This window comes from Amphichorda felina (assembly GCF_050947745.1).
Source record: "Amphichorda felina strain 45539 chromosome Unknown scaffold_8, whole genome shotgun sequence".
NCBI lineage: Eukaryota > Fungi > Ascomycota > Sordariomycetes > Hypocreales > Bionectriaceae > Amphichorda > Amphichorda felina.
Genome location: NW_028145042.1, coordinates 416,773 through 430,573, shown reverse-complemented (window position 1 = coordinate 430,573; position 13,801 = coordinate 416,773). Strand labels below are relative to the sequence as shown.

The following is a 13,801-nucleotide window of genomic DNA, read 5'->3' as shown; positions in this document are numbered from 1 at the left end:
CTTCTAAACGCTGTGCGTCCCTAAGTACTAGCCCGGATTTCCCGTCACCCGGATACCGACAGTATGTAGAAGATGGAGGCAGAGATGCATACGAATACGCCAGCCTCGTTTATGAGGCCCATGCAGGCCTCCAATTCGGCGCATGATAAGATCTATGGGTTTAAAGGGTTACCGTCCGGCGAATGGCAAGAAAGCAGCTGTGAATAAGCTCAAGCTTTGTGTGACAATGATTCACTTGTAATCATACAATTACTTGCACAAGTCCCCAGCTTCGTTGCTCGAGTATGGCTGTTTTGATGTCGAGAACTTAGGGGCTCGACAACCCACCTACCTACCTACTCAGTACAGAACTAGGCTTGGAGGCTGAGCGCGGGGATGTGGATGGTTCCTGCCCTGTTCGGTGTCCCATGGTGGTGCACTGGCGACCCGCGCCTTCCCTGGGCCCCTGCGCCGAGGTCATCAGCATCGTTCCTTCCCAGCTCCCCGTTCTCTCAGCCTTTCCGCCTTCCCAACCGTCATAATTCCCGTCTCATTTTCTGCCTTTTCATGTTTAATCTACTACCTAGCCCATGATGCAGCCGTCGGTATCACAGCTATGTTCGCTCCCGCCGACTGCTGCCTTTTAGGCCTTATTTGGCCGGCATAAAATGTCGGACAGGTCTTTCTACACCGTGCTGCTGGTGGTGGTCATCTGCACCATACTGCTCCGCTCCAATTCCTCTGATTCCCGGTGGCACCAGTCAGCCAAGCCGGTGGCGGCAACGCCTAAGAAAAAAGAGAAGCTCAAGTTCCTAACCCTTCGCATCGACGAGATCCCCCCAGACCACACGAAAGAGACGCTTGAGAACGAACTCCGATCCATTCTCCAATCCATCACCGAGGCCGACGCCGACCTACGACAGGCCATCGACCTTACGGTCATTGTGCACTCGCTCGAACGGCGAACTGAGGATCGACTATGCTCAACAACAACGTTTTGTACTTCGATATCCGCCATTAAGCTCGTTGCTGAACTTCGAAAAGCCGGCCAGAAATATAGATACGACTACAACTGTGACTTCTCCGGCATAACGCCTCTCTATGAGTCCCTAGGGACCGATGAGAATCGAGTAGAGTAATTGCTCCACTATCACATCCTCTCATATTTGGGAGTGCTGACATGGTGTGTACAGCTTGATCGCTGTTCCTGGGCTGGGAAGTCATGCGTTAGGGTCATGGCGATCCCCTAGCAGCAACGATGTCTGGATTCGCGATTACTTGCCTCTGGACTGCCCGACTATTCCGGTCCGGGTTCTTCTATACGGTTACGACTCATCATTAAAGGAAAGCTCATCTAAGCAATCCATAAAAGAGATGGGACAGTTGTTATTGGAAAGCATAATAGCCTTTCGTGAAAAAGATGGGGTGAGTCGAATGGCTGGCTTATAATGACTCAAAGCTGACTTAATTCAAAGACCGAAAAGAGGCCTGTTATCTTTATCGGCCACAGCCTTGGCGGGCTCTTGGTAAAAGAGGTGAGTCGTTGAGTCGTGGACAGCACCGTATAGTTGAAGCCCATCAGGGACCATCCGCTAATTCTCCACCTGTCCACCCCAGGCTCTGGTTCATGCCCACCAGAAGCACGCTTCGAGATGTAATTTGCCTGAAGCCTGCTACGGCATGTTATTCTTTGGCGTCCCACATTGGGGCCTGCGGAACGAACAGCTGAAAAGTATTGTTCAGGGTCAGCCTAACGAGAGCCTCATAAGTAATTTGGTCGTTGATCTTGACTCGGAGCCATCCGCCTTTCTCGACAGAATATCTGCGCATTTCTCAGAGCTGTATTGCGGGAAGTACCGTATGGTCAACTTCTACGAGCGAAAGGAAAGCCCAACGGTGCAGGTATAAATCCTTCAACTCCGCTACCAGGCTTAACGAAGGACACTGGGACTGACACAAGGTTCAGACCCTCCCAGACGGGACTATCCAGAAGACGGGGCCGCCTCAATTACTCGTAACTCGGGGGTCTGCCACAAGCGCCGGCTCCGCGTCTTCTGACGGATCAGTCGCTATTCCACTTGATGCTAACCACTCCGACCTCATAAAGTACGATTCAAGGAACAATGCTTCATACACAATAGTGTCGTCGTATCTAAAGAATCTCGTCGTTGATGCAAGGAGAGACGTCCCCCGGAAGTTCGCAGTGCACAGTAAGTGAATCCTGACTGAACTTCATACAACTTCTGCTTTTCGTTTCTAATGCATATTCTTGTAGACCTCCAGGAGCCGCATTCAGATTGCACAGAAGAGTGTCTCCGATCGCTCGCTTTTCGAGGCATGGACAGTCGATACGAAGAAATTGACGACGCCAAAGAGGGAACTTGCAGCTGGCTATTTGACCATGCTAGCTTCAAAGAATGGTTATCACAGAGTAGGGGCCTGATCTGGATCAAAGGCAAGCCAGGGTCAGGCAAATCGACACTGTTAAAGTATGCACTACAAAACGTCACCGGAGTGGCTGGTGGGCAAGACGGCAATCCTCAAGTTCTGTCGTTCTTCTTTCACAGCCGCGGCAGCCAACTTCAAAATACGGAATTAGGTCTCCTGCGGTCCCTCCTCCATCAAATCCTGATGAAACTCCCTGGAGCCCTTCGCGTCCTGACAGAGGCCTACGAGGCCGAGTCAGCCAACAAGGGCCATCATGGAAAGATGTGGGAATGGAGCTACAAGCAACTATGGGACTTCCTCACGACATCACTCCCGCAAATACTCGAGGTCTATAAGGTTATGATCTTTGTCGATGCACTCGATGAAGCCAGCGAAGAAATAGCAACAGAAGCAGTGAGGTCTTTCACGAAACTATTAGAGAGTTTACCATTTACCAACAACACACTGGGCATCTTCTTCACCTGTCGCAACTACCCTGTTCTGGCCTACGAATATAGATTGAAAATATCTCTTGATGATGAGAATGGGCCGGATATAGATACCTACATCCGCCAAAGGCTTGCCGAAGTTCCCGTCATTTCCACTGAGCGCGCAGCCCACCTCTCGGCGATTGTCACAAAAGGGGCCGCGGGCATTTTTCTCTGGGCGCATCTTGTCGCTGAGAAGGTTCTGAAGCTAGAGAGAGACTGGACACCAGCAAATACCATCGAAGATGAGATTCAGCATACACCCCAGGACTTGGACCAGATGTATCGGGAGATTGTGAAGAAAATGACCGGCGAACCCGCCTCTATCAGACTGATGCAGTGGCTTTGCTGTGCTAGCCAACCCTTGTCAGCAGAAGAGCTTCGATGGGCAATGGCAATTAATCCAGGCGGTCAGTATAAATCTCTGAAGGAATGCGAGTCTTCAGAATACTTCATTCCTCTGGAGAGCATGGGTGAGAGGGTCAACGTGCTCAGCTGTGGCCTGGCAGAGGTTGTTCTGTCTAACCAACCTGTCGTTCAATTTATCCACCACTCTGTTCGGGAGTTCTTCTTAAACGAGGGCCTCTCGTCTGTCGAAGGCTCCAAAAGGTCACCTCAAGTCGTGGTTGGAGAGGCACATGATTTGGTTTTCCGTTGCTGCGTGCGGTATCTCGTTATGGATGAGATCCGTCACGCAAGCAAAGTAAGCCTCGAAAGGTACTACAAGGGGTTCCCACTTCTCAGATATGCCTTGTTCAACGCAATTACACATGCCCAGAGGGCAGAGGCTCTTCCAGGACCCATCAGCTGCTTTGATCCGTCTTTCTATCGTCCACCAAAACTCCTATTTCAAACTTGGATGCAATCGGTAGTTAATGCTGCCCCTGTCTTTTCTTCCCCTATCGACGAGCATGTCACACCTATACAACTAGCCGCCAGCCAAGGATTAGAAAGATCGCTATCGAGGATCCTCGACGAACTTCAAAGCGACCCCGAGAAAGTCACGGAAATCGACAAGACGGATGGAAGTGGAAATACACCACTAGCCATGGCATCTAAGGCCGGCCATGATGGCACGGTTCGGAGATTGCTTGATACAAGGGCTGTCAGTATCGAGTCAAAAAACGCCAGTGGCCTCACGCCGCTTCACCTGGCTGCAGATCAAGGCCATGAGAAGATTGTACGGCAGCTCATTGACGCAGGAGCTTGCATAAACACCCTCAATGATGAGGAGCAATCACCACTGTATTGTGCTATTTACTCTCGTCAGAGGTCCATGATCGAACTAATGCTCAATACTGGTCATGTCGACATCAATCTACAGTGTCGAGAAAACAGGGAGACAACCCGGTACTGGACATCTCTTCATTTGGCAATCTTTAAGAAGGACGAATCGACGGTAGGATTCCTTCTTGCTATGCCTGATGTCAACGTCAATATCAAGGATACTGTTGAGGGGACGACACCACTCTTGTTAGCGGTTGACTGTGGATACGAAGAGATGGTCAAGCTTCTTATTCGCGCAGCAGGGATTGATGTCAACGCGCCGGATGATTTTGGCGTAACACCGCTTCTCCGGGCCGTCGACTCTAACCATGTGCCTATCATCAACATGCTCTTCACTATTCCCGGAGTCCTTGTGAACTCCCAGAACGTCAATGGAGAGACCCCTCTGCACTGGGCAGCTGACCTTGGTCATGTGGAGATTGCTGAGATCCTGCTGAATCAAGAAGATGCCGATGTCAACGTGAAAGATAAAAGTGGGAGAACACCACTACATATGGCGGCCAAAAATCCAGGAAGCAAGGTCATGCAGCTTCTACTCAGCACTGGAAGAGTCACTATCGATGCGAAAGATAACGGAGGGCGTACCTCTCTCTTCTACGCCGCTGAATATAGACACAATGAGGCAATCAAGCTTCTCCTCGGTACCAGGAAGGCAGATGTCAACGCCCAGACCAACGCGGGGATGACCCCACTACACATAGCCACTATGAAACCAGGAAGAGAGATTGCTATTCAACTTCTCCTCGGTACCGGGAAGGCAGATGTCAACGTCCAGACCAACGCGGGGATGGCACCACTACACATAGCCGCTATGAAACCAGGAAGAAAGATTGCTATTCAACTTCTCCTCGGTACCGGGAAGGCAGATATCAACTCCCGGAGCAGGACCGGGCTGACACCGCTACACATAGCTTCTATGAACCCAGGAAACGAGGCCGCTATTCAGCTTCTACTCAACACTGAAATGATTGATATCAACGCGGAAGATAACCAGGGCCGCACTGCTCTCTTTTACGCTGATAGGAGTGGGCACAAGGAGGCGGTCCAGATTCTCCTCAGGGCCGGTGCCAACCCGCGGAATAAGATCGGGATGACACTTCTACACATGGCTTCTATGACCCCAGGAAGCGAGGTCGCTATTCAGCTTCTACTTGACACTGGAATGATTGATAGCGACGCTAAAGATAGCCAGGGGCGCACTGCTCTTTTTTGCGCTGCTGATTGTGGATATAAGGAGGCAGTCGAGCTTCTCCTTAGGATCGGGAAAGCAGATATCAACACCCAAACCAACATCCAGATGACGCCTCTATCTCAAGCGGCTATGCTTGGACATACGGCCGTTGTGAAAATTCTTCTCGAGACGGGGAGGGTAGATGTCAATGCACCCAATCTAACTGGCTTAAGGCCATTGCATTGGGCAACTCTGAATGGCCATAAGGATATTGTCTTACTGCTACTCGACGCTGAAAACGTTGATGTGGAAGCGAAGAACAAAAACGGACTCACTGCGCTCTATGCAGCTAAAAAGCATGAACGCGGCGAGATCGAGAAACTGCTTCTTCGCTACACCACGGCGGAGTGATGGCGATGCAAGCAATCAAAGACATGTCTCCATTGCCCCATGAGGGGACAGTCTAGGTGGCAAGTCGGAAGAGCAATCACATAATTATCAGATATTTGCACAGCCTTTCATAAGGTGCCTGTCACACCCCGATGTCCAAGGTTCGACTAATAGAACAATCGATTAGCTACAAGAAAGACTTGCACGCTGGGTCTTCTACATAGCGTGTCAGCTATGCCGGCCCGCGCCAAAGAAGGACAATGCATAGCTTTCACGGCTCCATGAGACTCCTGTTGGACGCATGGGTATACCACCTTCAATAGGCGAGGAGAGGGTAAGAAGATTATACACTATGCGGTGCAGGTGGAAAAAGCAGAAGCGCTGGAGATAATCGGAGATATGGGCTGCCGGGCGTGGATGTTGGGTCTTCTACTTCGTACAATGCCTACTAATTTATCACGAGATGACGGGCGATGCGGCTTGAACTGCCCCAGAGGTACTCATTCAAGTATGGCGGGCCAGCAAGAACGACATGCGAGCCCTCATTACATTACTCGCATTTATAAGGGGTGCCCCTCGTCAAAATTATCGAACACTTGCGACGAATTTAGGAACAATCTGCAATGCCCCCACAGGATACCAGTTCACAGTGACTAGGAGCAAGTCCCCCAGTCTGACTGGCAGCCATCGTCCTTGGAACAGTACTCGTCCGTGCTTCCGCTATAATCCATGTTAGTATCATTGTCCAAGAAGCTCGCCCTCCGAAATACCACCAGTTGGAGACGTACCAGTTACCAAAAGTGGAGCAGCAGTCACCGTACGACGAGCCGCGGCACGTCTGGAAGGTATAGCCACCGCAGAGACCATTCTCCGAGACGATGAGCTCGTCTCCGCACTCCCACTTGTTGCACTTGCCAAAGTCTGTCTGGCAGCCTCCGTCACAGTATCCAGATGTGGAGCCACTGTTGAGGCATGTGTCAGCATGAAATGTTGTAATGTGAGTGGGACTTCAACGTACCAGAACCCGTTGTAGGAGCAGCAGTCGCCATAGTCGGAGCCCTGGCAGGTATACTTGTTCTTGCTCCTCTCACCGCAAGTACCGTCCTTGGATAGGGTGAGGCCCGATTTGGCCTTGCTGGAGACGGCGTCGTCGCGAGGCTCCTGGACCTTTTCGGAGATTTCACATGAGTCTTCTAGTTCGCCAGCCTCATTAGTACTTTGTTGCTATTTGGGGCTTTGGCAGATTTCAGGGCTCTCCAGGAAGTTCACTCACCAATTTTCGACTTGATGTACCAGTTTTCCTCAGGGTCGCCCAGGCACTCGCCCACCGTCACCGTCTTGAAGCCCTTCTCCTTGGCCGCCTTGAGCATGTACTCGGCCAGCTCCTCCACCGTCGTCTTCTGCGAGTCGTGGCTCAGGACAATGTTGGACACGGTGCCGTTGAACCCATCGTCGAAGATGTCCTTGCTGGTCTGGATCTTGTCGGGGGTGTTGTTGGCATAGTCCTTGGTGTCCAGGTCCCAGGTGACGACGTGGTAGCCCAGCTCGGTGACGAGGTCCAGGCAGCCCGAGTCGCTCGTGCAGGTGCCGCGAGGCGGGCGCAGGTAGGTCGGGAAGAAGCCGAGGACGTTGCGCAGGGCCATCTCATTGTAGATGATCTCGGTGTGGCGGCGGTCGTCGCTGGCGGCCGAGAGGTCTTCGTGGGACCAGGTGTGAGAGGCGATCTGGTGGCCCTCGGCGTGGATGCGCCGGAGGATGGTGGGCCACTGCGTCGACTCATCGTCGATGCGGCCCTTGCCAATGTTGTTGCCCGTCACGAAGAAGGTTGCGCGAGCGTCGTACTTGCGCAGGAGGTCCAGGAGGGTGTTGGTGTAGAGGTAGGGGCCATCGTCGAAGGTGAGAGCAATGGCATTGTCCTCGGTGCAGGTCTTGATGTACTGGCCTGTGGAGGATTAGAGATCTTTTCGTCTGCAGAAGAGTACAAGGAGCAAGTCACTCACCATAAGGGGCCTCCCCGTCGTTGTGTCGAGGCGTGTCCTCGGTGCTCTTCCCACAGGGACGCTCGCTATCACCGATTAGCAATTCCCAAGAAAGCGTCAGACGAGGTCACTCACTCAGCATCACAGTTGCCATTGCTGAAGGCGATCTGGCACTGGGGACTCTTGCAGTAGGCCGTGGTCGAGCCACAGTAGCCAGCCTCAGAGCAGCACTCGCCGTCCGGGCAGTCGCCAACGTCCTCACCGCACGTCTGGCGCTTCCGGATCGCCTCGTTGAGCGCCTCAGCCCACCTCCTCATTGGACCTTCCCAAGGCTCCTCTCCCTTCACGGCCGGTGTTCTCGCCACGCGATCCCCGGAGGAGCCGGAGGGCGTCCCGAGGACCGAAGTGACGAGTGGCAGAGCCGCCGCCGCGACGAGTGGAGCGTACCGCATGTCTCTGGTCAGAACTTGAAAGCGCCGTGATACCCGTTGTGAGAGGTGAGAGAATGTGTGTCTCTACGATCATCAGCGTCCCAGTTTCAACGAGGACAGCAGAGGACGGGGAAAGCCAAGATCCCCCACAGAGCTGTGCGTTAAAGAGTCCGGCGCGGCTCAGATGCAGGCACGTTCAGATCCTAAGAGGCGGGAGTGACCGGGTTCGCAACTCGCTCGGCCTGGGTATAAGGTCCTTGCTGTTCGGCGATGGGGCCAGCCATCTTGCGCCGCCCATGTTCCATGTTGGTGTGGCTTCGAGTCCTGCCCGTGTTCCTCCCGATCCCAGGCTTCCCCGCCGAGCATGGTCCAAGGATTTTGCACTCTCCTCCTCCCGGAGTCGATTATGCATAATATCTAGCTCACCTCCTCGAGCGGGAATTTTTCCGGAAGCCCACATACCTACAATGCAGCAGTAGCTCGTATTATCCGGCTCGATCTGCAAGGGGGTGTACATGTGTGACAATGTGTCAGCCATGGCTGACGGCATGGCCATGCACCTGCAGGCCCCAAACGCGGCTGCCGCCTCTTATACCCGAGCAAAGCAGGGCTGCATCGTGATGAGACATGCAGAGAGGCCCCCCCCCCCCTCTCCGCACCTGGACAGCGCATTGGGAAGTGTTCTGCTTGGCCAACCTTGGCGCGAGAGACATCTCCAACAACACCCGAGACACTGAAGAACATACATTTCACAACGTGGAGAGTGAGACTCTGTTTCGTAGCCTTGATCTTTATTCAACAGCAAACCATAGAATGGCTACACGGAGAAAGAGAAGGGTTGGTATATTATTGACCACTTTCGCTTTTTTTGTCGATTCAAGGCCCAAGCTGAAGCATGACTGCCGATCACTTCTATTTCGAAACCGGGCGGCCAACAAACAAGACGCACTGGTCAGGATCCCCTGTTGGAAATGTTAGCCCGGATGGGGCCAGCACCCCGCGGGCGGCGGCTGCAGCATGAATTAGCCATCGCTGGCAATGCTTCTGAGCTGAGATGAGCGGAGAGAGAAAAAAACAAAAAGCAACGACTGGGGTGTGTTTGGGGAGGATGCCTTCGAATCGGATAGAAACCCTGCTGTCTGGCCAGGGGCGGGCGGATCGATCACCAAGTCATGACCACCTCGCTCCCGCTATTACATTCAAACAGGGGGACCATGTAGCAACCTCACGGTCACACTCCACGTACCCTGTTCGGCGACTGGATGTGCTTGGTCGTGCATCGTCAGGTGTTGTTGCTGCCGTCGCACCCCGTATTCGACTTGTCGGGCGTGCAACCGTGGCGGCCGCATACAGAGTGCTTGTGCCCCCATCCACCGCGTGTTGGATCCAGCTGAAACTGGGGAAATGGAAGCTTCTCTGTGATCAGTATTCACCCAAGGGATGGACGCCTTTTCCAGGCACCGTGTTGTGGGAGACCCGAAGCCACGGTGAATAAGCACCCGTCGCCAATTACCGCTTTGGGCAGCACGGCACTTGTCCAGCGAATCACAGCCAGAGGGAGACCACCAGAGGGTGTTTTGGAGGGAAGACACCACACAAGACACCACCACAACACCACAACACGACAGAAAAGCTCCGAAATTTGAGTGCCAATCTCGATGGCCAATCTCGATGGCCAATCCCCATGTAATTTCATTAATATCTAAGGTAGTATTGAATTATTAGGTAGCCCTCTTTTTTCCTGGTCGAGAAAAAAAGATCACATCATTTTTGTGTCACCAGAGGCCGGCCCCCCCAATCAACCATTGACCCCGTAAATGTAGCCAGCCGAAATATCCTCCGCCAACCACACAAGAGCATCTCTCTCCATTGCTAGCCCAATGTATTGGCCTGAATGACTGCCCTGCCTTCCCCACCGTTTGGGATCGGCGACCTGTTTCTTGCTATTATGCTGCTGCTGGCGCAGGAGGGGGTACATGCGCCGGCGCAGGCCTGCGGACGCCGGCAGGCATGCCCACGTTGGCCTCCTCGTCCCCGGTCGCAGCCTTCTCGGTCTGCTGCTGGCGGCCCGCCGAGTCTGACTCGCTGTTATTACTGGTAGTGGTGTTCTTGTCCGCCGCCGCCACCTTGTCCTTGTCGGCGTCGTCCGGGACCACCACGCGTGTCTTGCCCCAGCCGAAGCTGTCCATGTTGTACACGGAGAAGACCAGGACGAACAGGTTGAGGAACGGCCCCAGCACGACAAACATGCCCAGCCCGGCCAGGTACTGCACGCGCTCGCGCATGGTGCGCGGCAGCCACACGGCCATGACGAGGTAGTACAGCAGCGGGACGATCATGATGCTGGCAAAGGCCAGGATGATCCACCAGGGCTGGGACATGAAGGCAACGATCATGCAGCCGATGGCGGCCACGATGAAGACGCTCAGCGTCCACACCATGACGTTGCACAGCGCCAGGATCCGCTCGAACCACTGGCAGTGCCGCGACGTGAAGAGCAGCAGGTCGTTGCTCGTGGCGCCCAGGGACCAGCGGCGGCGCTGGGACAGGAACACGCTCCACGAGTGGGGGACGTCGGTGAAGGCCATGGCACGCAGGGCCTGGCGCGTCTGGGCTTCGGGGTGGGTGGTGAGCATGAGGCAGACCTGGGGGGAGGCATACATGTTAGCGAGGGGCATTGTGCATGAGGGCCAAGGTAAAAAAAAAATGCCAGGGGGGTGTTCAGCAAGGAGAATGGGGGGGGTGTTTGCTTGGCTTACATGGTTGCGATCCTCCGAGGCCGTGGCGCGGATCTGCTTGAGCATGCCGTCCATGGGCTTGGGATGATAGCCAAACAGCTCGACCAGCACCTTGTCACCGCACGTGTAGTCGCAGATCTTGAGCAGCTGGCAGCACCCCGGCAGGCAGGACACCTTCTTGGTGGCCATGGACTGGTGCAGGCGCCTCAGGCCCTGGGCGATGCTGTACTCGGCGTTCTGGTACAGCGACCACAGGTTCCAGTTGCCCCCGGAGAAGTCGACGGCCACGTAGCCGCACACGCCCACCGTGTTGGGGTACTTGGACTCCTTGAGCAGGTGCGCGATGCAGTGCTTGTCGAAGATGGTGTCGGCATCCATGCCCACCAGGTGGTCGACCTGCTCCACGCCCACGTCCCTGGTGAGCCACCGCGTCATGGACTGGAAGAAGTAGGGCGAGAAGACCATGTCCGGGTTCGTCCTGCGCACGTTGAACTTGTACAGGAACGAGCGCACCACGATCAGGCTGTCCCGCTTGCCCTGGTTGCGCTCCTTGACCAGGCAGTAGTACGGCACGCCCTTGTAGAAGCCCTTGGACATCTCCACGTCCATCGGCGACCCGTCCCAGCCGCGGTACGCATTCCTGATCTTCTCGCGGTGCGTCACGTCCACAAAGATGTCCTGCAGGAGGTGGTCGGCCGTCGACTTCTCCATGCCCGGCCCGCGCACCCGCCCGTCGCACACGACCATGATGCCCCTCTTGTGGTGCTCGACGCCGACCTGGTCGACCAGCGAGTCGAGAGAGTTGGTGCACTCCTCCAGCGTCTCGTTGTAGCACGGCATGATCATGACCAGGTCCTCGGTGTGGTCCGGCTCGATGACCCTCTCCGGGAGGACCGTGTTGCGCAGCTTGAAGCAGATGAGCGACACGATCATGACGCAGTTGAGCGCCAGCGGGAACGCGATGAACGGCAGGTAGACGTAGTAGTACTTGGCCCACCACCATGAGGCGAAGATGAAGAGCGCGCTGCAGGCTGGCGGTTAGCAGACGGAAAGCGGGCAAAATCGATATCAGTTCACAGGAAGGGGGGGGGGATACGCACTTGAGTCCGATCAGTCCCGCTGTCGCGAGGTACTTCTGGAACGTAATCTTCCTCCTGGCCTTCTTCAGCTCGGCCTCGGCCTCCGCCTGTGACCGTGTCGCGGTCTCTGGTTTGGCAGCATTCTCCGGCGCTGCATTCGTCGTCTCGGCCAGGTGGCTCGGGGGCAGCGGGTGGACGGGAGGCACGGGGGCGATCTCGTCGACCGGCGCGACCTGGGGGCTGGGGCTGCCGTCGACGCGCGCGCTGGAGCGCCTTGACGAGGGCCCAGAGGGGCCGGGAGGAGTGAGGGAGCTGTCGGGGGCATTGATCTGCCTGTCCGGCGGCGCGGAAGGCCTGAAGTGGTCCCGCGAGAGCCGCTGGGGACGGTCCTGGGGGAGCGCAGGCGTGGTGTTGGATGAGGTTTGGTAGAGGGACGACCTTGTCGAGGGTGAGCACGAGGGCTGCGTGCTCTCGGAGGACTCGTTGGTGTCTTCAAAGGGGCTCGGGTTTATCACATGTCGTCCCGTCGAGCTGGCGTCGGACTCCTCCGAGTCCCATATGGGGAACTTTCCCTGCCTCGTGGGAGGATATGGACTCCGGGCGGCACTGAACTTTGGCGGCGGCGGAGGGGGCAGGGTCTTCTTCTCAGGGCCTTCCATAAATGCTTCCTAGTAATCAAGATTCAGTGAATTTGTCATGGGGCATGGTCGAGGTGGTTTTTTGCCAAGCTTACCCGGGGAGAATTTGACTTGGGACTGCGATTGAGCGCCGGAGATCCTGCCTCCTGCGCTCTCGTCTTGGAGATAGACTCCATGGCGAAGCCTCTTTAGAAGGACTTGGCCCTGATGGAACGCTGGACTCTTGCCGAGGTGAACAGAGAGTGTGACCAGTCAAGAACGATCGTCGACGTCAACCACTTGTTCGTCTTCAAGGGTCCCTATCGTATAAAAATCTCCGAGCAACCAGCATGGCAGTCAACTTTAAAGGAGTGCTCACAGGCCAGCAATTGTCGTCCCGCGCGCACACACAAGACGCTCGACGAGAAACTTCGGCCGGAGAAACCGAGTGGTCAGCAATGTCAAGAAAGACACCCAAGGCCAAGAGCCCAAACGAATGGTCCCGTTGCCCAGCTATACGGGCCGTACCTTGGCCGCGCCGATCAGTCGAGTGAGCTGTCCGTCCGTCCAACACTAATAGCACGGCCCCAGAAATAACGATCCAGCTTTGTTGCTATGAGTGGTATGTATTATTATGTGCGCGCGTACGAGTATGAGTACAGCAGCTCGGGACGGGTACATGGGCGTGCCAAGTTGGCGGTGGGCGGCCCGGGACTTTGCGCAGGGGATAAGGAGCCAGGGGGGGGGAAGGGGGGAGGCCCAGCAGGAGAACGGTACATACATACGACGTGGGTGGGTAGGTAGTCGACACCAGGATGCCATGTTGATCATGGCGTTTCCATCAAGGGATACTGCCCAGGACCCCCGTACGGATATACCTACATGGCATGTACCAGTCCCTTACTTCTGCCAGATGGCCATTGTTGCCTCCCGTGATGGGGATCGTGGCCCCGTATCCCTGATCCCGAGGGTACTGCTAGGGAAACAGACCAGAAACACAATCTCCTTTTACACCGCCCGTCTGTGAAGATTCCCGTGCCACGTTGATGGTGAGGCGGAGAAAGCACACCATCGCCGCCGCCGCCGCCGCCGCCGGGAACGGGAATATTACCGGACTGTCTGGGCTGGGCATCTGGGCATATTCGTGCTAGTGCGAGTCTTGGTCGCCAACAGTTGGACAGACAGCCATGGGCCCCAGCTCCCGGCTGCATGTCC

General features: G+C 55.3%; 3 protein-coding genes across 3 annotated transcripts; 1 reads left to right on the top strand and 2 right to left on the bottom strand.

Annotated features, from left to right (window-relative positions):
- Positions 1–647: 647 nt before the first annotated feature.
- Positions 648–5,763, top strand: ACO1O0_007810 (uncharacterized protein; the record flags this gene model as incomplete). The annotated part of the gene is made up of 5 exons (XM_083197178.1): positions 648–1,114; positions 1,173–1,182; positions 1,723–1,881; positions 1,946–2,189; positions 2,255–5,763. 5 exons carry the CDS (start codon positions 648–650, stop codon positions 5,761–5,763), a joined length of 4,389 nt encoding a protein of 1,462 aa, XP_083046646.1.
- Positions 5,764–6,395: 632 nt separating this feature from the next.
- ACO1O0_007809 (chitin deacetylase) lies at positions 6,396–8,038 on the bottom strand (the record flags this gene model as incomplete). Its single annotated transcript, XM_083197177.1, has 6 exons — positions 6,396–6,462; positions 6,531–6,704; positions 6,761–6,935; positions 7,016–7,684; positions 7,743–7,807; positions 7,857–8,038. The coding sequence occupies 6 exons, from the start codon at positions 8,036–8,038 to the stop codon at positions 6,396–6,398; spliced, it is 1,332 nt and encodes a 443-aa protein (XP_083046645.1).
- Positions 8,039–10,098: 2,060 nt separating this feature from the next.
- ACO1O0_007808 (chitin synthase-domain-containing protein) lies at positions 10,099–12,783 on the bottom strand (the record flags this gene model as incomplete). Its single annotated transcript, XM_083197176.1, has 4 exons — positions 10,099–10,797; positions 10,912–11,914; positions 11,991–12,637; positions 12,703–12,783. The coding sequence occupies 4 exons, from the start codon at positions 12,781–12,783 to the stop codon at positions 10,099–10,101; spliced, it is 2,430 nt and encodes an 809-aa protein (XP_083046644.1).
- Positions 12,784–13,801: the final 1,018 nt, after the last annotated feature.